This window comes from Bos indicus, chromosome 1 (genome assembly GCF_029378745.1).
Source record: "Bos indicus isolate NIAB-ARS_2022 breed Sahiwal x Tharparkar chromosome 1, NIAB-ARS_B.indTharparkar_mat_pri_1.0, whole genome shotgun sequence".
Taxonomy (NCBI): domain Eukaryota; kingdom Metazoa; phylum Chordata; class Mammalia; order Artiodactyla; family Bovidae; genus Bos; species Bos indicus.
In genome coordinates this window covers 153,957,189-153,983,815 of record NC_091760.1, presented here as the reverse complement: position 1 = coordinate 153,983,815, position 26,627 = coordinate 153,957,189, and the positions used below count along the sequence as shown (strand labels likewise).

Here is a 26,627-nt window from a genome sequence, read left to right as displayed (position 1 = left end):
TTTGCAGTGTAGTCAGTACCAGCGCCCACCCTGAGCCACTCCACACCCCGACCTCTGCCCCTGCACTTTCAGGCCTCAAGTTACAAAGACCAGTGTTCTGCCCACACCTAAGATGACACTGGCACCCCACTCCAGCACTCTTGCCTGGAAAATCCCATGGACAGAGGAGCCTGGTGGGCTGCAGTCCATGGGGTCGAGAAGAGTGGGACACGACTGAGCGACTTCACTTTCACTTTTCATTTTCATGCACTGGAGAAGGAAATGGCAACCCACTCCAGTGTTCTTGCCTGGAGAATCCCAGGGACAGGGGAGCCTGGTGGGCTGCCGTCTACGGGGTCACACAGAGTCGGACACGACTGAAGTGACTTAGCAGCAGCAGCAGCAGCAAGATGACACAGCTGTTCTCTCGTCCGCCTCCGACCTGGTTTCCAAGAATGCAGCGGTTTTTCAATTCCAAAACCAGTAAGGTTCAGGGCAAACCAGCAGATTAATCACTGTACACCCTAGCCCTCACACCCACGGTCAGAGAAGAATCAGTTCAACAACTCACTGCTCTGATTTTCAGTTTATTTTGATTTCTGGCATCTTGGTATTTGCCTTCATTTTTATAAGTTTAGCAGCACATTCAAAAGAAGGTTAATTATACATACTATCCAGTGATGTCAGGTGTTTGTGGTCAGTTTTCTGGTTCCTGAAAAAAATAACATTTTCTTGTTTCTCATCGGTTCAGAAGTGAAATCAGCGCAACAGTCACGGGTACTCCTTGTGGACACAGCGTGCTAGGGTAGTTTCCAAAGTTCTGTGCTTTGCTGCCCCAGCTGCCCTGCAGCTCACCCTTGCTCTCGGCCTTGTTTCTCTGACCTTGAGGTGGTTTTAGAACTCTCTAGGCAGGCCTTGCTTCTTTCAGTGATGCCTAGAAGAAAAATTCTCCCCCTCACAACGTAAACTCCCCAAACAAAGGAATGTTTGACTGTTTTGTTCCCTCCTACACCTTGGGTTTCTGGCAACCACAGGCCTTGATGACTGTTTCTTCAAAGAAGGAACATCTTGAACGCCAAGCTGGCCTGCCCTAGCTGGTGTTTCTTTCAATCCAACCCCATCTCCCTCAGAGTTGAAAGGAATTCGCCCAAGTTTTTGTACTTTTGACGCCTCCGTGCCTGTTCTCCATATCCATATTTTTATTTTCTATTTCTGTTGGCGTTTCCATCGATTTTGGTGGCGAGGGTAGGGGTGACCACGATCGGGCTAATCCTGTGCCTTCAGGATGCCATTTTGAAACTAGCGCCCGGACATATTCAAGTTTGTTTTTAACTTTAATGTATATGTGAGTATGCCTACTTATTTCAGGCGTGCCTCCACAGCACTTTTGGGGTAACACGCCTTTCGGTGGGTTGGCCAGCCCCCTCATCTGGGGCGGCGCTTGTGGGGGGGCGGGATGACCGCCCTCACGCGCCCCTTGCGTACCCCCAGCCTGCGCAGTCGTGCTGCGCGAGCCTCCCACCCACCCCTCGCCCCGCCCCCGCCCCCGCCGCCGGGGGGCGCCAGCGCGGCCGCCCATTGGCTGAGGCGCCTCCCGACGAGCCCCCCCGCACCTTGCGCAGGAGCCACCTCCCCGCGCCCCGCTGGCCACGCCTCAGTCCGCCGGCGCCCCTCGGCATCGCCACCCGCCTCTGACTCTCTCCGTCGGGTCTGCTGCCGCTCCCTCTGCCCAGTCCGGCCGGGCAGCGGGCACGAGCAGACCCAACAGCAGCTCCAAGCGCGGTGCCCGAGGCCAGGCTCTGCTTCGTCCTCGAGCCCCTCTGAGTGAACACTGGCTGTCGCCATCATGGTGAGTGGAGGAGGCCCAGGGGGCTCCTTGGGGTGGCCAGGACGCTGAAGGGGGCCTGGGGCGGCACCCGGAGCGGGGCTGCCGGGCTCGCCTGTCCTAGGGGCCCAGCCTGAGGGCGGCCGAGGCGGCCTGGCACGGCCTCCGCGGCACCGAGGGCGGGCGGAGGGGATGAGGCCGGGCTGTCGGAGCCCTGGGGGCCGCCGCCCAGCACGTGCAGGGCTTGTGGCCTTCGGGCCGCAGGAGCCGGGGTGTGGCGGGGCGCCTGGCACTCGGCCGGCCGGGCTCCGGGCGGGCCCACGCCACCCCGGAAGGCTCATTTCCCGCGCTCACCGAGGCAGGCGGGCGGCCCGGCCTCCGCGAGATGGCGTCGGGCCTGGCGGCCCGTGAGGCGCACGCGGGCGGGACGCCGGCGGGCGGGGCCCCCACGGGCCGGGGCGGGGCCGGGGCGGGGGCCTGGGGGTGTGTCCCTGCGGGAGGGCGCGGGCGCCGCGGGGACCTCGTGCTTGTGCGGCGGCAGCAGCCGCGCCGACCTCGGGTGAGACGCCATCATCTCCTCACGAGGTCGGCGCTGCCCTCGCCTCGGAGCGGCCGCGGAGTGGGGAGCTCGAGGAATTTTTAACTTGGGAAATTCTTTTCCCTTAAAGAAACCAGAAACCTTCCAACAGAGCGTCCCTCCAGTATTAACGGGGTCTGTTGGGTGACATTTATGAGCGTTTTGTTAAATGCATTAGAGTTGATGCCACCTCGAGGAGCATCTCTTGAGAACAGTTTTGACCAACCATCAAGCTTCCGATGATGTATATAGCATTAAATACTGTAGTGTAGTATATCGCCTGTAGTGTAATAACCAGTATACACTATTTTTAGAAGTAAAGGGAGAAAATTTATATAGTTTATTAGTGCACACAAAGTTTAAAGTAAAAGTTTACAAGTGTATGCCACTGCTGTTTGTACTAATTGTGTCTTGTACTTATCCACATCAGTAATTACTTAATAAGCTGAGTTACTGTGAATGTTTACAGTTTTGTTCGTTTTTTTTTTTTTTAAGAGGGCGGGGAGAGAAATGCATATGTTTATTGATTTTTTTCTTATATAAAACTAGCATATTAACTCATTAGAAAGTAATCAATGTAAGGAAGTAGAGGTCCATCTTAAACTAGGTATGTAACCACTCTGAAGTTTTGATGTATGTCCTCCCAGATTACTTTCATGTATGTTTTGCAAATAGGTGTATTTTATAAAAAGTGTACCATACTATGTAACAGTATATTACAACCTGTATCCTTCACTTAATATAGTGGGCCTTATTCCAAAGAGAAATTTAAAATAATTTTGAATACATAACTTCTTACTTTACCAAAAATTGTGTACTTATATATTACTATCACTTATTTTTATAATGAGTAATTTGTGTGCATTAAAACAGTACAATAATGGGTGTCTTTGTGAAAATGTTTTGGCCTATTTATTCTATTAATAGCTTGAAATAAATTGCCAGGAGTAGAATGAATCCCTGGTTGAAAGGTTATACCCATATTATAACAATTTTGAACTATGATAATTTTTTCCTAGTAACTCTTGGTGAAGGATATACTAGTATATATTCCCACTAGTGGTGTGTAATATCACCCCCTTTCCACGCAGCGAAAGGTAGTATATGTTTTAAATTTGCCAGTCTAATTGGAAAATATTCCACTTGTGTTGATGTACTTTTTTTTTTTTTATCACTAGTGAAGTTAAAGTTTGTCATTAACGTTTTCCATTTCTCTTTTTTCTATTCTTGATCCACCTTTCTATTTGTATTTGTCTTTTCATGGTGATTTATAAGAACTCTATATTAATATTTACATTTGTCATATATAATGGAAAAAATTTATAGTGGTGATAAGGAGAGACCCTTATTTCTAGTTTCAGCATAAATTACTGTCATGTTTTACTTTGAACTTAATGATAATCTAGAATTAGATTGATAGAAAATAAAGTTCTTTCATTTACTTTTCTTTAAATTAAGAAATACTGTATTTTATCAAATGATTTTTCTGTGGTGAATTATAGTAACAGATTTCCTAATAACCATACTTGAATTTACAATAAACTGTTCTTAACTGTGTATTTTTTGTATGCTGCTAGACTTTCCCATCTCTGTGTTGGGTGCAGGAGTGTACCATCTTAACCAGATTTTGGGATAGTAGTCATATCCCATTTTTTTCAAGACTAATGTGTATTTTTGTATTCTTGCCTTTTTCTTGCTTAGCTTTCCCAGGATTGTATGTTTATTGTTTGGATTCCACCTCCCCTCCCCTGAGAGTCGACTCTTGGATTTACATAAAAGGCTTTATTCTGATTTTCATGTACAGTTTCCTTAATAGAATTTCCTGTGGCTCAGACAGTAAAGCGTCTGTCTACAATGCGGGAGACCTGGGTTTGATCCCTGGGTTGGGAAGATCCCCTGGAGAAGGAAATGGCAATCCACTCCAGTACTATTGCCTGGAAAATCTCATGGACAGAGGAGCCTGGTAGGCTACAGTCCATGGGGTCTCAAAGAGTAGGACACTCACTCCATTTTTTTCTTTAATAACTACTTCCTTCTCTGGATGTAACACTGATGACTGCAAATTACAGACTTTTAGTCTGACCTAGTCAGTATACATAGATTTCAGTTTGCTTGCATGTAGACTTTAATAGTTGAATGAAATGTTGTCAAAGAGCTGACATCGCAGATGCTTTAGTGATGATAAGTTTTATTTCCAGTTTTTAGTTATCTTTGTCACTTGATCATTCAAATATAAAAGGGAATCCGTTACTGAAAATAGTAGTGATGAGAATTGTGTATATGATGGCCTCCAAGTTCACCCTTACTTAATATTCCAGAATTACTCATTTTAGAACCCATCAACTCACTTGAAGGTGTAATTAAGAAAAATAATTACTTCTGTCATCTAATTTACATGTAATTTATTTTCTGCATGTTATTGATTAGTTATGATTAATTCTTTAACACCAAACTTTTAGCTTTAACCTAAAATAGCGTCACTAGCTCAGTGGACATGAGTTTGAGTAAAATTCAGGAGAAAGACACAGAAGCCTGGTGTGCTGCAGTCCATGGAGTAGCAAAGAATCAGACACAACTTAGCAGCTGAACAGCAACAGGAATTCATTTGTAGAGTATTTTTGGCAATAGTTTAAAAGTACGCAAAGATTGTCTATTGGTTGTGGATTTGTATGCATAAGTTATGTGCTGCTAATGCTAAGTGGCTTCAGTTGTGTCCAACTCTTTGCAACCCAATGGACTGTGACCTGCCAGGTCCTCTGTCCATGGGATTTTCCAGGCAAGAATACTGGAGTAAGTTGCCATGCCCTACTCCAGGGGATCTTCCCCACCCAGGAATCAAACCCACGTCTCCTGCAGGCAGATTCTTGACCCACTGAGCCACCTAGGAAGCTCATATATAAGTTAATAATTGTATGGAAATATACACACAGGCAGTTTTAAAATCCCTGTTGTTTACGCCTCTTGAAAGGAGTACATTCCTTAGTTTAGCTTTGAGCGCCATCTGCTGGCTAAGGAATAGGATGGACAGAATGGTGCCTTCCTTAAGACTTGACCCTAGTGAAATCACTAGATGAATTTTATACTTAATATCATGTAGAAGGCAATGGCACCCCACTCCAGTACTCTTGCCTGGAAAAATCCTATGGATGGAGGAGCCTGGTAGGCTGCAGTCTATGACGTCGCTAAGAGTCAGAAACGACTGAGCGACTTCACTTTCCCTTTTCACTTTCATGCACTGGAGAGGGAAATGGCAACCCACTCCAGTGTTCTTGCCTGGAGAATCCCAGGGATGGGGGAGCCTGGTGGGCTGCCGTCTATGGGGTCACACAGAGTTGGACACGACTGAAGCGACTTAGCAGCAGCAGCAGCATACTTAATATCACAACGTGTACAACCCAAATTTTTCTTTTTCTCAGATTACTGTTTTTTTGTCTCAAATATCCATATTACTTAAAAGAACATGAGATTAGAACTTTACTCTTCAATTCTGCCAACAATATCACGGGGTTTTTCAACTGACCCTATGCAGATTCGGGGCCAGATAATTCTTGGTTATGGGGGGTGGTGTTGGATTGTGTGTTGGATTGTAGGATGCTTATTATATCTCTGGTTTCTACCAACCAGATAACCAGGTTTGTTGTTGGTCAGTCACTAATCACTGTCTGACTCTTTGAGACGCTGTGGACTGCAGCTCACCGGGTTTCCCTGTCCTTCACCATTTCCCCAAGTTTGTTCAACTCATATCCATTGGGTCAAGGATGCGATCCAACCATCTCATACTCTGTCGCTCCCTTCTCCTGGAGCCTTCAATCTTTCTCAGCATCAGGGTCTTTTTCAATGAGTCGGCTCTTCTCATCAGGTGGCCATAGTATTGGAGCTTCAGCATCAGTCCTTCCAATGAATATTCAGAACTGATTTCCTTTAGGAACAACTGGTTTGATCTCCTTGCTGTCCAAGGGACTCTCAAGAGTCTTCTCTAGCACCACAGTTCGAAAGCATCAATTCTTCTGCACTCAGCCTTCTTTATGGTCGAACTCTCACATCTGTACATGATTACTGGAAAAACCATAGCTTTGACTATACAGACCTTTGTTGGCAAAGTGATGTCTCTGCTTTTTAATATATTGTCTAGGTTTGTCATAGCTTTTCTTTGAAGGAGCAAGCAACCTTTAACTTCATGGCTGCATTCGCTGTCCACAGTGATTCTGGAGCCCAGGAGAATAAAGTCTGTCACTGTTTCCATTTTCCCCCATCTGTTTGCTGTGAAGTGATGGGACCAGATGCCATGATCTTAATTTTTGGAATGTTGAGTTTTAAGCCAACTTTTTCACTCTCCTCTTTCACCTTCATCAAGAAGCTCTTTAGTGCCTCTTCATTTTCTGCCATTAGGGTGGTGTCATCTACATATCAGAGGGTGATATTTCTCCCAGTAGTCTTAATTGCAGTTTGTGATTCATCCAGCCCGGCATTTGGGATGATGTACTCTGTAAGCCACACTGGTGGCTTAGATGGTAAAGCGTCTACCCGCAATGCAGGAGACCCGGTTTCGATTTCTGGGTCGGGAAGATCCCCTGGAGAAGGAAATGGCAATCCACTCCAGCATTCTTGCCTGGAAAATCCCATGGACGGAGGAGCCCGATAGCCTACAGTCCATGGGGTTGCAAAGAGTCGGACACGACTGAGCAACTTCACTTTCACTTTCACTCTGTATAGAAGTTAAATAATTAGGGTTACAATATACAACCTTGCCATACTCCTTTCCCAATTTTGAACCAGTCCATTGTTCCATGTCCAGTTCTAACTGTTGCATCTTGACCTGCATACAGGTTTCTCAGGAAGCAGGTAAGGTGGTCTGGTATTCCTGTCTTTTGAAGGATTTTCCAGTTTATTGTAATCCACACAGTCAAAATCTTTAGCATAGTTTAATTGATGAATTAATTCATTAATGAAGCAGAAGTGGTTGTTTTTCTGGAATTCTCTTGCTTTCTCTATGAACCAGAAGATGTTAGCAGTTTGATCTCTGGTTCCTCTGCCTTTTCTAAATCCAGCTTGAACATCTGGAAAGTCACGGTTCATGTTCTGTTGAAATCTAGTCTGAAGTATTTTTAGCATAATCTTCCTTATGTGAAATGAGCACAATTGTATGTTAGTTTGCACATTCTTTGGCATTGTCCATCTTTGGGATTGGAATGAAAACTGCCCTTCTCAAGTGCTGTGGCCACTTCTGAGTTTTCCAGATGGGCTGGCATACCGAGCGCAGCACTCACACAGCATCGTCTAGGATTTGCAGCAGCTCGGCTGGAACTCATCACCCCCACTAGCTCTGTTGCAGTAATGCCTCCTAAGGCCCACTTGACTTTACACTCCAGGATGTCTGGCCGTAGGTTAGTGACCACACCATCATGCTTCCCCAGATCATTAAGACTTTCTTTGTACAGTTCTTCTGTGTATTCTTGCCACCTCTTCTGAATCACTTCTGCTTCTGTTAGGTCCTTACTGTTTTTGCCCTTTATTGAGCCCATCTTTGCATGAAGTGTTCCCGTGGTATTTCTGATTTTCTTGAGGAGAGCTCTGGTCTTTCCCTTTCTGTTATTTTCCTTTACCAGGTACACCCCTCAACTGAGAAAACCAAAAGGTGCCCCCGGGTCACAGAATCTTCCCCAGGTTGAGAATCAATGTTATCATAACCCTTTTTACTCCAGCACAGTTTTCTGCGTGAATACTGCACCTCTCAACTGAAATACATCTATCCATTGTGGTTCACATACAGCTAATAATAGAAATAGTTTATCAAATAAAAAGGTATTGAAAATTCATTCACAAATGAAGGGGAAATTGAAGAGAAAGTCTGTAAGAATTTCAGAACTGCCTTGAGTGTTTGAATGTGAGTTAATTGAAAGAGATTGGTAAATTTTCTATCTTGGAAAGAAATCTAGTCGAATTTCTCTATAGTTCAAGGTATGTGACTTATGTAATATAGTCCCATTTAGAAAAAAGTTATAAAACATTAAAAATGGAAAAGCTTTAAAATAGTTTTTGTTCTCTCTGACTTCATTGTCATGAAATATCACTGTAACATAGTTAAAGGAAAGAGTTAGGAGATGTTCAGATAGAAACACAAAGTATGTTAGAACATTAGCATGAGCATGAATTAATAGAGAAAAGCCCAAACACTCCAATTTGGTAATACAGCAATTTTTATTTCATCTCTATAGCAGTTTGTAGAAATCTTAAATTTATCATAATTTCTGGCATCTAACAAAATAGGAACTCTTAATTTCCATTATTGTAACTAATTTCTATAACATTCTGCTAATATTTTCAAAAATATCTATCGGTTTCTTTTGTCCTTGTTCCTGTTTTCCTTCATAAGCTAAGGCATAATATCTTCATCTTTACCTTGCAGCCTTTTGTGCTTACTATTATTGTTATTGTTGTTCAGTCATTCAGTCCTGTCTGACTCACTGTGACCACATGGACTGCAGCATGCCAGGCTTCCCTGTCCTTCACTGTCTCCCTGAGTTTGCTCAAACTCATGTCCATTGAATCGGTGATGCCATCCAACTATCTCATCCTCTGCCACCCTCTTCTCCTTTTGCCTTCAGTCTTTCCCAGGGTCAGGGTCTTTTCCAGTGAGTTGGCTCTTCACATCAGGGGGCAAGAGTTTTGTAGCTTCAGCCTCAGTCTTTCCAATGAATATTCAGGGTTGGTTTCCTTTAAGATTGACTGGTTAGATCTCCTTGCAGTCTAAGGGACTGTGAAGAGTCTTCCCCAGCACCACCATTCAGAAGCATCAGTTCGGCGCTCAGTGTTTTTTATGGTCCAGTTCTAACATCCATTCATGACTACTGGAAAAACCACAGCAGTGGACCTTTGTCGGCAAAGTGATGTCTCTGCTTTTTAATATGCTGTCTAGGTTTGTCATAGCTTTTCTTCCAAGGAGCAAGCGTCTTTAACTTCATGGTTGCAATTAGCGTCCACAGTGATTTTGGAGCCCAAGAAAATAAAGGCTGTTGCTGTTTCCATTTTTCCCTGTCAGTTTGCCATTAAATGATGTGACCAGATGCCAGGATTTTAGTTTTTAGAATGTTGAGTTTCGGGCTAGCTTTTTCACTCTCCTCTCTCACCTTCATCAAGAGGCTCTTTAGTTCCTCTTCACCTTCTTGGATTAGGGTGGTGTCATCTGCATATCTGAGGCTGGTGATATTTCTCCCAACAATCTTTGATTCCAGCTTGTGATTCATCCATCCCAGCATTTTGCATGATGTACTCTGCATAGAAGTTAAATGGGCAGGGTGACAATATACAGCCTTAAAAACAAATTATATTTCATAGCATCTATGATTTTAGCCTGTGAATCTAGTGATGACATCTGCTTTCCAAATTACAGTCTGCTGCAAATCCTGAGACTCCAAACTCAACCATCTCCAGAGAGGCCAGCACCCAGTCGTCTTCAGCTACCACCAGCCAAGGCTATGTTTTACCAGAAGGCAAAATCATGCCAAACACTGTTTTTGTCGGTGGAATTGATGTTAGGGTAATGTATTCATGTTTTCATTTATTGAAAGTGTTTTGTGAATAGTGGGATTTGGGTAGTGTTGTAAACATAAGGAGAAGGAAATGGCAACCCACTCCAGTGTTCTTGCCTGGAGAATCCCAGGGACGGGGAAGCCTGGTGGGCTGCCGTCTATGGGGTCGCACAGAGTCGGACACGACTGAAGCGACTTAGCAGCAGTAAACATAAGACTTTTTTTTTTTTTTTTTTTAAGTACTTCATGCAGGTTTGGAATTGTTTTTATGTATAACCTTTAGGGACTAAAAATATCTTTGATATAGATGTGTAGTTTGGGGATGCTTGGAGGAGATATTTCCACATCACCAAAACTTCTTTATAGTATCATTGAAATTTTTGAATGTTGAATTTTTACTTTTAAAAATCAAATTCTTCTGCATAGATGGATGAAACAGAAATTAGAAGTTTCTTTGCTAGATATGGTTCAGTAAAAGAAGTGAAGATAATCACGGATCGAACTGGTGTGTCCAAAGGGTGAGTAAAACATATGTTCAATATAAATTATAATAAATACCTCAACTATATAGCATGTATAGAATTCCAGAAAAGAAAAAATCGAAAACGGATTCTCACATTTGCATAAGAGAAATTTGTTGCTTTGTAACTTTCATGTAGAGGGTAAGTTTTGCTGCCAGCTCTTTTATTTAATCATTTGCCTAGTGTTTGTATTTAAATATTTCTTGTCTTCATTTCACATAAGAGGATTAGTCAGTTTTATCAAAGAATTGTTTTCTTCATACGTTTCACAGTATCTTAAATTTTAATGATTTTGCCATAGATAATAAGTTAAACTCAGATTCATAGGTATGAATTTTTTGTTAATTAAGTTCCTACATTGCCTTAATCTTTGTGAATTCTGACACAAATCTGTAGATCAGGATAGGAAAGTAAAACAGTAGTATTTATAGAGAATCTACCATGTACATCTTACAGTTATTTATCTCAGTATATTTTTCATCCTTTATCATTATTTAGTCAGTTATAGAACACTAGTTTTAAACCATGTACTGATACGGTGGTGATTTTATGCTTCATCTCTCTGACTTTCTAGCTATGGATTTGTTTCATTTTATAATGACGTGGATGTGCAGAAGATAGTAGAAGTAAGTAATCTTCTTTTGGAAAAAATCTCTCATGTTATGGATGTGGTGTTTAGTATTATTTGTGTCCTGAATATATACTCATTCTTTTATAAGATATAGAAATAAATATATTTCCTGTTTGAAACTCAGGCTTGGAATAATTTACATAACTTAATCAGAACCTCTGTATTTTTGATTGAACATCCAGCTTCATGAACTGGAGACAGGAATGATTAGAGACAGAGTAAAGGTTTTTTTTTTTTTAATCAAATTCCATAACTTCTCAAAATTTTATTAGAGTGAAGGTAAGTAAGGTGGTTTCATGCTGTAAGTTTTGATTTGGTATATTCTTAACACTGATCTTACCTGATACTAGTAATTTTAGAGAACTTGGGTATTAATCAAAGTCTTGGAAGTAAAGACTTGGACATTAATTCTAGTTTTGATACTGTTTTATTTTCAGTCACAGATAAATTTCCATGGTAAAAAGCTGAAACTGGGCCCTGCAATCAGGAAACAAAATTTGTGTGAGTAAAGAAATGAATTGTTCTTGTTGACACATGTGTGGCTTTTCAGAGAACTGAAAATAGGCTTTGTTTTCTTTTTATTCTTTAAAAAGGTGCTTATCATGTGCAGCCACGTCCTTTGGTTTTTAATCCTCCTCCTCCACCACAATTTCAGAGTGTCTGGAGTAATCCAAACGCTGAAACTTACATGCAGCCTCCAACCATGATAAACCCTATAACTCAGTATGTTCAGGTAAGAAGTACCTCCGCTCCTTTTTTTTATTTTTTTTGGTGTGTGTATTATACTAGAGATCTTATTATTGATGCGAGCACCTTAAAGAGTAAGCCCGTCTTAGTTCTTACCCTCTATGGAGTCATGTCAACGATTTCCATAGTAGGTGACAATACTGAGCTGTTTGAATCCTTCTAAAGGATGGGACACTGTGTTAGAAATGTCATTCTTAGCGTTGCTTGTTCTTGTTATTGTTCAGTTGCTAAGTCCTGTCCAACTGTTTGCAACGCCATGGACTGCAGGATGTCAGGCTTCCCTGTCCTTCACTATCTCCTGGAGTTTGCTCAAACGCACGTCCATTACTTCAGTGATACCATGCAACCATTTCATTCTCTGTTGTCCTCTTCTCCTCCCACCCTCAGTCTTTCCCAGCATCAGGGTCTTTTCCAGTGAGTTGGCTCTTTGCATCAGGTGGTCATATTGGAGCTTCAGCTTCAATATCACTCCTTCAATGAATAATCAGGGTTGATTTCCTGTAGGATTGACTGGTTTGATCTCCTTGCTGTCCAGGAGACTCTCAAGAGTCTTCTTCAGGATCACAGTTCGAAAGCATCGGTTCTTATGTGCTCACGCTTTATGGTCCAACTCTCACATCCATACATGACTACTGGAAAAACCATACCTTTGATTATACAGACCTTTGTCAGCAAAGTGATATCTCTGCTTTTTAATATGCTATCTAGGTTTGTCATAGTTTTTTTTTCCAAGGAGCAAGCGTCTTTTAATGTCATGGCTGCATTCACTGTCCACAGTGACTTTGGAACCCAAGAAAATAAAGTCTACCACTGTTTCCATTTTCTCCCGTCTATTTGCCGTTAAGTGATGGGACCAGATGTCAGAATCTTACTTTTTTGAGTGTTGAGTTTTAAGCCAGTTTTTCCACTTGCCTCTTTCACCTTCATCAGGGAGCTCTTTAGTTCTTCGCTTTCTGCCATTAAGATGGTATCATCTGCATATCTGAGGTTGGTGATAATTCTTCTGGCAATCTTGATTCTAGCTTGTGATTCATCCAGCCCAGCATTTAGGATGATGTACTCTGTGTAGAAGTTTATTTATCAGGGTTACCACGTACAGCCTTGCAATATGCCGTTCTCAATTTTGAACTAGTCCATTGTTCTATGTCTGGTTCTAACTGTTGCTTCTTGATCTGCATACAGGCTTCTCAGGAGGCAGATAAGGTGGTCTAGTATTCCCATGTCTTGAAGAATTTTCCTTAGTTTTTTGTGATCCACACTTTGAAAGGCTTTAGTATAGTCAATGGAGCAGAAGTAGTTGGTTTTCTGGAATTCTCTTGCTTTCTCTATGACCCAAAACATGTTAGCAGTTTGACCTCTGGTTCCTCTGCCTTTTCTAAATCTAGCTTGTACATCTGGAAGTTCTTGGTTGACATGCTGTTAAACCCTAACTTGAAGGCTTTTGAGCATTACCTTGTTAGCATGTGAAACAAGGTCAATTATATGGTAGTTCAAACATTATTTGGCATTGCCCTTCTTTGGGATTGAAATGGAAACTAACCTTTTTCAGTCCTGTGGCCACTGCTGAGCTTTCCAAATTTTCTGCTATGCTGAGTGTGACACTTTAACAGCATCATCTTTTAGGGTTTGAAATAGCCCAGCTGGAAATCCCATCACCACCACTAGCTTTGTTTGTAGTGATGCTTCCTAAGGTCCACTTGACTTCACACTCCAGGATGTCTGGCTCTAGGTGAGTGACCACATCACTGTGGTTGTCTGGTTTGTTAAGGCCTTTGTTATACAGTTCTTCTGTGTATTCTTGCCACCTCTTCTGAATCTCTTCTACTTGTAGTAAGTCCTTGGCGTTTCTGTCCTTTATTTCGCCCATCTGCATGAAGTGTTCCCTTGGTGTTACTTCTTATCCTAAGCTTAAGTCTGCTTCTGTATAGTTGGTAAGTCTTTATCTGAGAACTGATCACTGTAGCCACATGGAATATATCTCCTTTCTATTTTTCCCCCAAATAACTCCTAAAATGCTTGAAGACAGTTTTCTTCATGTGTTTACCTGGTTTATTCTTTCCTAGGGTCAACTAGTCTTTATTTGCAATGATTTCCAGGTGCCTCTTCATACAGATTGTTGATTTCTAGATGTATTGTGGTTCTAACATGGATAAATTTCTGACGATTTAATTATATTTGTAAGTTCTATGAGTTTCTGGCATATAATTTGTCTTGTCTTGATTTCTTTAATATTGAAATTTGGAATACTTGTCTCCTGTTGATAATAAATAACATTTATTTTCTTCCTACTTCAGTTTACCTTCTTCGTTCAAAAGACATTTTATTCTTAGGAAAAGAAATAAAATAATAGTGAAAAGGCTCTGCAGTATCTCTCGTTTATTTGCATTTTTCATCTACCTGAAGTATAGAATATATCTTTTCTTACATTAAAAAAAAAAACAGCTACAAGAAAAGCCCTGCTTGTTCATAAAATTTACCATGAGGTATTATTACCTGTTCTGGTATATTTTTGTATACTAGTACCTAGATATTTTCAGTCAATAAATATTTATTGAAATATTTTTTGAATATTTATTGAAAATATTTATTGAAATATCTCTTTTCCAGGTTGGGGTTGTACATTGCCCTTAGCTTTTAGAAGTAAAACACAGAAAGAGCCAAAATGTCTATGGGGCGTATTCCATGTTACCCCAAAATACTGTCAAAGGAATACAAAACTGCCTACGAATATCTTTACAAAACATAGCACACATGTATTCATTTAATGCTAACATGGAAATCTGTTCTAAGAGCTTCATCATGATTAAGAAAGAACTTCTGGGTGGGAATAAATATACAAAAAAGATGAACTTGGGCTTGCAAAATCAGTCACTGCCTTTATTTATCTCTTCCTTCTCCCAGCCCAAAGGCTAACATTTGACAGAGAATACTTATTTCTTCATGAAAGCACTCACTCAGAATTTTGGATTGGATATAAAAAAATGAAGATTTCCTTATTTTCATGTTTTTATTGCATTGGGAATGATACTCCTTTCTGATTTTTAAAAATGTACGTTGTTCATTCATTCTTTCTGTAAACTTTGTTTGCAGGCTTATCCTCCTTATCCAAGTTCACCAGTTCAGGTTATCACTGGATATCAGCTGCCTGTTTATAATTATCAGGTAATTTAATAGGGATCAAAATTATTTACTTTGGAATATTATTTAGGCCTTTATGTAAATTTCCCTAATAGTTTGTCATTTAAAAGTAGTTGAGTGTGCCTAAAATTTAAGGAAAAACAGAATTAGTCTAAAATTAGGGCTTCTTTATTATTTAGAATAAGAATAATATTTTGACAGAAATGAGCTTAGCAAGCTTTCTCTTGTACTGTCTTACAAGTTTTGGTGTCCTCTTCTATATTTCAGCATGTAGTCTTCATTTGCTGTCTAATAGCTAAAACATACAGGCTGGATCTTATGAGTCTTTATAGAGGCATAGGTTGAGATAAAATGGTTACTCAGTTCTTAGAGCATTGAATTGCAATTATGTTTGATAATGTTTATTTTAGTTGGCTACTAGAATTTCTGTCCATAGATAATGACCATATCTGTGACACTATGGTAATAAATTCAAAGAGCTACTGTCTCTTGAGTTTTCCTGAAAACCAACTCCAGAAAATTGAGAAAAAGATGAAGTTAATATATGAAAGTAACAATAAAATCATACATATCATAAAGTACTTTTCCATTGTCTTGTTATAACAAGCTCAAGGAAACCAACACCAGTACTTCAGCATTGTCTATTTCAGATCCTTGTGACAGTGTAAAGGAATATTTAAGTAAGCGTTCTTTTCTTTCTTTCTTTTTTTTTAAGATGCCACCGCAGTGGCCTGCTGGGGAACAAAGGAGTTATGTTATTCCTCCGGTAAGGTGAAGTAGCCGAGCATGTACTTCCTGTTCTGTATTTTAAAAGTATTTTACTGTTACGTATTTCTTGACCCTTGCCATATCAAGTATGCCTGGAAATATTTTAAATGCCTTTTTACTTTATGTGTTACATTTCTTTGCAACTCAAGTGTACACACACACACACACACACACACACACACACACACTCCCATGGGAGAAACTCTGCTTTTTGTTTCTCAGATTATTTTGTCTGTACTTGAGCAATGGCCGCCCTGCATACCCCGGTGCTCAGAATATGTAACCAAGAAAGGTAGTACTAATACCTGTGCTATTTATAACTCCAAGGATTTATAATTAATATTGAATCTGCATCGAGTTTTCTAGCCAAAAAAAAATCTGTTGAGAGAAGCAAAAATGTTTTGCTCTCAACACTGTTACATAAGAAAATGAATAAAACAGAAGAGGAAGCTACCTCTAAAATATCTGAGCCTTTGTTACCTTCTGTCTTTTATCAGGATTGGATATTTGAAGGACATAATGTGAGCAAAAATCCTCAGGCACTGGGAAATTCCCTTCCCATTCCCATATTATATGTTGAAGTTTCTTACGGAAATTCTCTAATTCTAATTATGTTGACATTTCAAAATATAAGATTCCCATATTGCATTTCAACTATTTAGTTTAAAATAGTTTCTGAAATAATGTAATTGAACCTCAGAACAATACACATTTAAACTTTCAGTGTGAGCTCACTATTTTGAAGACTATCTAATGTATATCTCTTTAATTACACTTTTATCCTTTTAAATGTAGGCTTATACAACCATTAACTACCACTGTAATGAAGTTGATACCGGAGCTGAGGTTTTGCCCAGTGAATGCTCGGTTCATGAAGCTACTCCGTCCTCTGGAAATGGCCCACAAAAGGCAAACGTTGAATTGTGTTCATTAACGTTTATGTTTCTATATGTGCTTTATTCAAGTTTTAATAATGGCTCTTTGAGAAACAGATATCTTTGCTCAAATTTAAATATAAAAAGCTTGAGTTACTGACTGAAAGCTTCACAATTTACGTAAAAGTTAATGAAATTCTAGGTACCTGCAAACCAGTTACTGATTTAGTTGTCCTTCCCTTTCTTCCATTTTCATTGGGTTTTTTTGGTTTGTTTTTTAACCATGGTTTAATAAATATTAACATGGTTTGACAGAGTCCAAAGGGTAGTTTTCCTCAAGAATCCTACTCTTCAAAAGAGGGATTAGTGTGGCTTCTGTCCGCCTGTTTTTCACCAGTGTAGACATTTGCTTAGATGAATCACATTGCACAGTTGTTCATGGCATTCTCACCACAGCATCACATCTAGTGGCAGTCCTCGAGAGTGCTGGGCTCACTAGTAATGGAAATACTTAAATAGAGGGATTTCTTTTTATCATTTTAGAGCAAATCCCTGTAATCTCTCATTCTTGAATTCTGTGTCTTTTGAATGGATGAGGATGTGAAAAGTAATTGATCTGACTGGAATATGCACAACACTGAACGATTCCCATAACAGTAAACAATTACCATTGGAGTATGTGTACTTCCTTCATGTATTTCTCAATGGAAAAATTTTTTAATTACTGAACTCTGCAGTGAAAATAATCCCAGATTTGTGATACAATTTAAATTTTTAAAAAACCACCAAAATAACTTACAGTTATATTATCAGAGTTTAACCTGAATAAATGTTTCTTGAAATGTTGAGGGCTCACTATTTCCAGTCTAACAGGAAAAATTAAAAAGACTTAAAAACAGCTATCTGAAGGCTTGACTAATTGAGCTTTCTAAACCAGTACTCTATCACTAAGTTTATGAAACAATTCTTAAATTTGGTATAAAAGTTACATACTATGTGACATGGTAAAAATGAAAAAATTGGATGAGAATTCTTTAGAAATAAGTGTATGTATTCATTAAGATTTTTCAAAAAGCTTGTTACCAGTGAGTAAAAGAATGAATAGTCTTTACTGAAAACTTCTGTGTTTCAGAAATCTGTGGACAGAAGCATACAGACGGTGGTATCTTGTCTGTTTAATCCAGAGAATAGACTGAGAAACTCCGTTGTCACTCAAGATGACTACTTCAAGGTATGAAAAGAATTATATGTAGGATAAAAAGAACACTTGTCACCCATAAAGCATCTTTTTTTTTTCCTGTGGTATACGTATGTGTATATATATATATGTGTGTGTATATATATGTGTGTGTGTGTGTGTGTGTGTGTGTATATATATATATATAGAGAGAGAGAGAGAGAGAGAGCTTACATAGAGCATATAATTGAACTCTTAGCTTTTGACTGTAGCCTGAGAGTGAGTTTTAAGTAGCAGTGTATCTGCTTAAATCTTGGTATAGTGTAGGTTACCCTTAGGGAAGAAATCTTTAGCAGAAGCGTATGATTTAGGTACTAAACAGCAACAATAATACTGTAATTCAAAGGGTTCTCGAAAGTTGACCAAATAGGAAAAGAAAATTTTAGATACCAAAAACAGAACTTAGAGTATGTGGATCTTGGACTAAGGAGAAGAAGGAATTGAATACTCAGCTGATGCACTTGAACCTTTTGGTGGAAGACGTAAGTAGTAAAAAGAGCTGAGTAGAAAGAAAGTTGATTCAGAGTTGGTACAGTGGAGAAGAATGTGGGTGTTAGAATTTAAGAATGGGTCTGCAGTTTCTGATCCTAGTGCTATCACCTTGGACAAATCACTTAGATCTTACTAAGGCTCTAGTTTTTACAAGTCTGAAATGAGTCTCTAAGATCCCTTTAGTTCTCAGTCTCTGAACATGGAAAGGAACTTGTCGCTTCACCAAAGGAAGAATATTGTGGTTAGTAAAGGGAAGTTTTTTGTTGTGTTTTTACAGCAGGCTTATTGAGATACAATTTTCATATCCTGCAATTCACCCATTTAAAGTGTGCAATTTAATATTTCATAGAATATGCACAGAGTTGTACAGTCATAACTGCAATAAATTTTAGAGTATTTTGATCACCTCCAAAATAACGCCCCCTACCCATTAGTCACTCTCTGTTCTCCCCAACTCTCTAGCCTTCAGTTCAGTTCAGTTCAGTTCGGTTGCTCGGTTGTGTCCGACTCTTTGCGACCCCATGAATTGCAGCACGCCAGGCCTCCCTGTCCATCACCAACTCCTGGAATTCACTCAAACTCCTGTCCATCGAGTCAGTGATGGCCATCCAGTCACCTCATCCTCTGTCATCCTCTTCTCCTCCTGCCCCCAATCCCTCCCTCTTTAAGAATTTGCCTGTTGTGAGTGTTTCATGTCAATAGAATAATACCTGTTACCTTTTGTGACTGACTTCTACCGACTGAAATGTTTTTGAGGCTCATCGATGTTACAGCATGTATTAGTACTTCGTTTTCTTTTTATTTATGGATCTACCAGTTTGTGTTTATCAATTCATCACTTGCTAGACATTTGGCTTATTTTCCACTTGGAGGCCCTGATGAGTAATGGTATGAACATTTGTGTACTAATTTTTGTGTGGACATAGGTTTTTATTTCTCTTGGGTATATACCTAAGAATGAAATTGCTGAGTCAAATAGTAACTATGTTTAACTTTCCAAGGAGCTGCCAGAATTTTTCCGAAATGCAGCATTTTACATTCAAAGGGAAATTTTAAACCATTGCTTTGTATTTTAAAACAGGGAAAGGCGAATAACTTTTTTCCACCAATGAATGGAAATAGGATAAAACTTCAAGCATTTTTAGAAGAAGTACTTGGGGCTTCCTTTAATACAAAAGACTAGAGCTGTAGCAGAATTAAGTTCTTAGCCATCTTCTCAATAGGGAGTAGACTTAGTCATTTAAAGTTGACTTTTGTTCTCTTGTTTTTCATTGTACATAGATAGTAAATTTAAAAGGAAAGAATTGGGGGCCGTGTGACAGCTTACTTTGCCCAAGGTTCTGAAGGTTAAACAGGCAGTACTAACGGATTTGTTTGTAAAGCAGAAACTCTCTACCCAGCGAATCTTTACACTTGACTTTTTACCTGGTACTAAGCAAAGGCCTACCTTTGAACCTTGCAAAGTTTTCTGCTCCTCTGAGCAAAAAGTTGGAAGTTGTCTAGTATCTAGACCTGTTTATTTTGATTAGCTAAATGTTGTTATTGTTGTTTTAATTGAATTTAAATGTACTAAGGCAGGATATGGAGAAGGAAGTGGCAACCCACTCCAGTTATTCTTGGCTGGCAAATCCAATGGACAGAGGAGCCAGGTGGGCTACAGTCCATGATGTCGCAAAGAGTCGGACACAACTGAGCACTCAACACAACACAGGATGTACCCTCTTTCCATGATAAATTCCACTCTTAATTCCAGCCCCTTCATAATCTTTCATACCCTGTCTGATTTTTTAAAATACTTGAGTTTGTGACCACTTTTCTGGACTTTAACCTAAATAGGATATTACCCTGTTAACACGTTACATAATTTCCAGAAGCTACCCTTTATATGATAGCGGAATTTAATTCCTAGGAAAAGGACACAATTAAGCCAAAAGCACAGAGAAGAAAATACTTTTATTATGTTATTACTGGTTCTCAAACTTCCCTGGTGGTTCAGACGGTAAAGCATCTGCCTACAATGCGGGAGACCTGGGTTCAATCCCTGGGTTGGGAAGATCTCCTGGAGAAGGGGATGGAATTAGAGATACCAAAGGAACATTTCATGCAAAGATGGGCTTGATAAGGGACAGAAATGGTATGGACCTAATAGAAGCAGAAGATATTAAGAAGAGGTGGCAAGAATACACAGAACTGTACAAAAAAGATCTTCACAACCAAGATAATCACGATGGTGTGATCACTCACCTAGAGCCAGACATCCTGGAATGTGAAGTCAAGTGGGCCTTAGAAAGCATCACTACGAACAAAGCTAGTGGAGGTAATGGAATTCCAGTTGAGCTATTTCAAATCCTAAAAGATGATGCTGTAAAAGTGCTGCACTCAATATGCCAGCAAATTTGGAAAACTCAGCAGTGGCCACAGGGGTGGAAAAGATCAGTTTGCATTTCAATCCCAAAGAAAGGCAATGCCAAAGAATGCTCAAATTACTACACAATTGCACTCATCTCACACGCTAGTAAAGTAATACTAAAAATTCTCCAAGCCAGGCTTCAGCAATACGTGAACCGTGAACTTCCAGATGTTCAAGCTGGATTTAGAAAAGGCAGAGGAACCAGAGATCAAATTGCCAGCATCTGCTGGATCATTGAAAAAGCAAGAGAGTTCGAGAAAAAAGATCTATTTCTGCTTTATTGACTATGCCAAAGCCTTTGACTGTGTGGATCACAATAAACTGTGGACAATTCTGAAAGAGATGGGAATACCAGACCACCTGACCTGCCTCTTGAGAAACCTATATGCAGGTCAGGAAGCAGCAGTTAGAACTGGACATAGAACTGGTTCCAAATAGGAAAAAGAGTACGTCAAGGCTGTATATTGTCACCCTGCTTATTTAACTTCTGTGCAGAGTACATCATGAGAAACGCTGGGCTGGAAGAAGCACAAGCTGGAATCAAGATTTCTGGGAGAAATATCAATAACCTCAGATATGCAGATGACACCACCCTTATGGCAGAAAGTGAAGAGGAACTTAAAAAGCCTCTTGATGAAAGAGTGAAAAAGTTGGCTTCAAGCTCAACATTCAGAAAACAAATATCATGGCATCCAGTCCCATCACTTCATGGGAAATAGATGGGGAAACAGTGGAAACAGTGTCAGACTGTTTTTTGGGGCTCCAAATTCACTGCAGACGGTGACTGCAGCCATGAAATTAAAAGACACTTATTCCTTGGAAGGAAAGTTACGACCAACCTAGATAGCATATTGAAAAGCAGAGACATTACTTTGCCAACAAAGGTCGGTCTAGTCAAGGCTATGGTTTTTCCAGTGCTCATATATGGATGTGAGAGTTGAACTATGAAGAAAGCTGAGCGCCGAAGAATTGATGCTTTTGAACTGTGATGTTGGAGAAGACTCTTGAGAGTCCCTTGGACTGCAAGGAGATCCAGCCAGCCCATTCTAAAGGAGATCAGTCTTGGGTGTTCATTGGAAGGGCTGATGCTAAAGCTGAAACTGCAATACTTTGGCTACCTCATGCGAAGAGTTGATTCATTGGAAAAGACCCTGATGCTGGGAGGGATTGGAGGCAGGAGGAGAAGGGGACAACAGAGGATGAAATGGCTGGATGGCATTACTGACTCGATGGACATGGGTTTGGGTGAACTCTGGGAGTTGGTGATGGACAGGGAGGCCTGGTGTGCTGCGGTTCATGGAGTCGCAGAGTCGGACATGGCTGAGTGACTGAACTGAAACTGAACTGAACTGGTTCTCAGCTCCATCCTTCTACATTGTAAGGCCTCATTTCTTGTATCTGCACATCTGTTGGCAACAAAGTGAAAGGAAATTTTTGCATATACTTTAATTTTTCTATTCATTTCCTTAAAAATTACGTATCTTCATTATAGCTTAAGGATATGCCTTTAAAGATGCCAAAACTTGTATCTTTTAACCTAAAAGCATAGGGTTTCAGATTGAAATGGAGTGCTGTTCTCAAACCATCATAAAGCCATGATTTCTGTTAGATGTATTTTAGTAAAAATAAGACTTTTAAAAATTTCATGTTTTTCACCAGCTGTCTTTGGGACATCAGTGCAGAATCATGAATTAATAAGAATCTACATATTAGAAAATGAGATTTCTAAGTCCTCTTTTTCTGAGTCACAGATTTTTTTAACTGAATTGTTGAATAAAACTGATCATTGGTACATTTGTTATCTGAAAGTTCAGGAATGCTTTCACAAAAGGATCACTTTTCTGTCATTATTTATTGTTTTAAATCTAAGAAAAATGCTTTCTTTTAAGTAATTTTCAAGTCTCTTAGGTCATAATGGTAATAGGAATTTTCAATGAAATTAAAATGGATTATTTCTGTCTTTTCTAGGATAAAAGAGTTCATCACTTTAGAAGAAGTCGGGCAGTGCTTAAGTCTGTTTGATCCTCTCTGCTAACTTTCTAGTCTCATAGGAAGTCACAGGTTTTGAATAGTAAGAGACTGAAAGTTTTCCACTGTTATAGAAATTTAATTCTGAATTTTGATAAATCACACTCAGACTTTATATGTTATATTAGATTGCTTAGTTTTATTTTACATTGAAACTTTTTCATTAGACATTGACTTAGAAACTGGTTCTGTGTTGAATATATAGTTAAAAGTAAAAAAATAATTGAGACTGAAAAGAATAACTTTAAGATATATCTGTAAGGATTTTTACCTGACGTTTTAAGAGTTTAAAAACAAATGCTGATTTTTTGGGAAAAAAAAATTGTTTTAGAAAACCTATTTTGAAAGGTCAGAATTTTGATAGTTTAAATACAAGCACTTCACTTCTCCAACAAGTACCTATGAACAGTACAGTATCTGCAATATTGTGCTTTTATGATTTGTCTAGAAATTTACCACAAAAGCAGAGTTTTTAAAACTGAATTTTTAATCAGTGAAACTCAATGTATAGTTAGCTTTATTGAAGTTTTCCTTATCTAAACCCAGTAAAACAGATTCTAAACAAACAGTCCAATCAGTGGGTCTTATGTTTATTACTTCAAAATACTTTATCTTTTATCTAGAATCCACACATAGAGGTATCTGATGGGATGGTAATTAGGATAACTAAAATTCTGGGCCAAATTTTTTTTTAAAAGAATCTAAAACAAACTTAACTTTTCTAGGTACATAAACTTCTTAGTTGAGTTACCATTCTTTTTTCTTTTACTTTTTTTTTCCCCTTGAAATGTTAAACTCAATGGCTGTATTTTAAATTGTGCAAAATATTGGTATTAAAGAAGGCTGAAACTTTGTCACTTAAAAGTTAATCAGAGTATCTGAAAGGAATTGTTTTTATAAGAAACATTAAAATATTAGCTATTTGTTAAAGAACAGATAGATTTTAATTTTTTTTTAGCCTGTTATTTTTCTTTCTTTTTTTTTTTTAAGTAAAATATGTCCAGGAGAGTCAGAGTAGTTTTGATGTTTCTAAACCACAAAAGTTGTTTAGTAATAAGCATATCCCCAAAACACACTTGAGTTAGTTAACAGTCCATTTTTAGATTAGGTGGCTCCTCCTCAGACATTGGAAATCGTGACAAGCGCCTAGAGATCCAGAGCCCCTTTGCTGTACCCACAGTCTTGCTTCTCCAGTCTCCACTGTTCCTGCAGGTGCTCCTGGAACAGCGATGTAAAGGAAGGAAGGAGTAGTGTAAGCAGTTTGAGGGTTAAGCCTTGGAAGGAAAGGGTAGCAGTGGGATAATCCCTTTCTAAGGGAATCACTTGTAGCAGTATCGTTTGACCTGCCATGGGTTTAGAGGAGCTTCCTGGCTTTTCTGTCTTGGGCCAGCCCCTTCATTAAAACACGGAAACTCCGTATAGCCCTGTCCTGACGAGGCTTCCATGGGCCGTGCCATCAGTGCCCGTTGTCTTATCACTCCTAATAATTTTCGTTCTGAATCTGAAGGGAAGAATCTTTTAACTTAATGATACCCAAGAGGGCTTTTTTATGCCTCAGAATTTGAAAGTGCCCTGAAATTTGTTCTTTTAAAAATTCTCTGTACTTTTTTGTGTGTGTGCTATAACATTCTTACATGTATTATTCTGTGATTAAATCTCCAGGTTACTAAAAATGATACCTAAATTCTAAAGAGCCAATTCTCATTATTCCAGTATGACCTTATTCCCTTAAGAAAAAGGGAATAAACATTTTGTCTGCTATTTTGTTGGACTGAAGTATTTAAAAGAGTAAGGTAGAAGAGACAAAATCCTGAACCTTTCAAAATGGAAAATTAATTTTAAATTTAAAAATGTGTTCCTATTACCTATGCTGATACTGTCTTTGCATAAATGAATAAATAGAAATAAAGAAACATTTTTTTCAGAAGTGTTTTGACCTGCTTACTCATCTCATATTATCTTTAAAAAATGGTGAGAATTTGGGTGGGTAGTATGTGACAAGATTTAGTGAGATCCTTGAAATTCAGAAGTGTAAATATTGTTCAGTTTCTTAAATCTGTCCAAGTTAGTTTATAAGAGCACATTTTGGTACATTGTAGTTTTGTTGCTTTATCTTATGAAGCTGAGATATTTTCATGAGGAAATAATTTCTTTTTTTGATTTTCTATTTGGTTAGTTCTGACCAAGCTTAAATAAAGTTTATAACATTTTGGGACCCTAAAACTAGACTATATATGTATCTTAAAACTGTTGCTTTAAATATGCTTGATAATTTAAGCACATTTGAAGTTAAGGATTACCACAAAATTCACAAAAAAGAGCCAAGCCATTAGGATGGAAAAAAATTTTATACCACGCCTTTTTTTTTTTTGTAAAAAATTGCAAATTATGGCAAAAATCAACTCCATGAAGTTTGGTCACCCCTGTAAGAAACGTATTCTGCCTGCTTTCTTTTTTTGTAATAAGAACATGTTAACCTTGTGATTGTTCAAAATAACTTCAATATTGATTAGCACCCTTGAATTGCAAGGAAGTCATTGGGTTTAGTTTATAAAGCCTCGTGCCCACCTCTCTGAAATTCTCTTGGTTGTCTTTAAAGGTGAGCTCATAAAACTGGACGGCCACATTGCTTAATTGTTTTCCCTCCTTTCACTGGTGGTTTGGAGGTAATAAGGAGCAGCAGTGGTAAGAGAGCACGCCTCGCTGCTTTCATGAAGAAACACTAGAGAGGGTGGGAGGCCATGAGGCAGAGGAAAGCTTCCCACTGACCAGGTCTTGCAGACAGGCCCCGCTGCTGAGCACGATCATTTGGAATCCTCGGAACACTTCGAGATGAAGATTGCTCCTGTACATACTTTAATAACTGTGGAGTCTGGCTTTTCCCAACGTTATGTGTAATATGTTTCCCTGTGTGTAACTGAATATTTTTGAGCGATTCCTCACCACCCATGATCAAAGACACTGAGTTTTCCATCTTTAGATGGTGCATTTGGTAGTAGAACACAATAAGCATGAGAAGTTGGAGCTATAAGCGTGCGGTGTTGCACGCTCAGAGAGAGTATTCAGTCTGCATAGCAAAGAAGCGATAGGTAATTCTGCATTACATTTGGAGTTAAAAACATCTGTCCAATACGGCTGTAGCTGTGGGCCAGTATCACAAAAATGCAAAAAAATGGTCTCTTGATAGAGAAACTGAAGCTATCACTGTACAATTAGCTCTTTCTGTGATGGTTATATTTTATGTTTTTAACTGGTCTGAAAAGTTTTCCAGTTGAGTCTCCAGTTCATTTTCCCAAGACACATGGGGGCTTTGTATCCTATATTCACCTCTATTAAGGCTGTGTGCCAGGAATATGCCTTTTCTCACATAATGAAATCCTAGATACCAGTTCTCTAGGTCCTTAACAATAGAACAAGTGCTTGCATTACTGGGATGTTGGGAATCATGAAATCTCTATAAATTTGAAGCAATAGTTAAATTTCAAGCAGTTCAGAAAGTTGAAGGTATTAACCCTTAATCAGTTCTTTTTTTTTTTTTTTAACAAACGCAAAAACACATTAAGGCTGTAGTTATATATATTGTCTTTCCCCAGAATAAAATGAATAGAGATCCGCTAGATTCTGGTTCACCATTGGCTAAAACTATTTACTGTAGAAGAAAGTCAGGGCAGACACGCAGCCGTCGGTGCTGAGAAGGCCAGGTCAGCTGTTTCCAGTGGGCTGGTCCCCTCTGCAGTGCTCACGCATTGAACATAGTTCATATTTCCAACCTATACCCATCCCCGAGAGTAGATCTGACTGGACCAGTGAGAATAGGAGGAGTGACTTACAATACTGAGGCCATTTTCTCTTCACTTTTACCTAAGCTAG

At 39.3% G+C, this 26,627-nt stretch overlaps 1 protein-coding gene across 1 annotated transcript; it reads left to right on the top strand.

The window, feature by feature from the left end:
* The first annotated feature begins 1,640 nt into the window (after positions 1-1,640).
* Positions 1,641-24,676, top strand: DAZL (deleted in azoospermia like). Its single transcript, XM_070797238.1, has 11 exons — positions 1,641-1,828; positions 9,772-9,918; positions 10,337-10,428; positions 11,006-11,057; positions 11,500-11,563; positions 11,656-11,795; positions 14,900-14,971; positions 15,663-15,713; positions 16,511-16,624; positions 17,723-17,821; positions 22,698-24,676. Exons 1-11 carry the CDS (start codon positions 1,826-1,828, stop codon positions 22,749-22,751), a joined length of 888 nt encoding a protein of 295 aa, XP_070653339.1. The 5' UTR covers positions 1,641-1,825; the 3' UTR covers positions 22,752-24,676.
* The last annotated feature ends 1,951 nt before the right edge of the window (positions 24,677-26,627 follow it).

Coding starts and splice junctions, on each gene's coding strand:
- DAZL (XM_070797238.1), top strand. Junction 10,429..11,005: donor CGAACTGGTGTGTCCAAAGG/GTGAGTAAAACA, acceptor CTGACTTTCTAG/CTATGGATTTGTTTCATTTT. Junction 11,058..11,499: donor ATGTGCAGAAGATAGTAGAA/GTAAGTAATCTT, acceptor TTTTATTTTCAG/TCACAGATAAATTTCCATGG.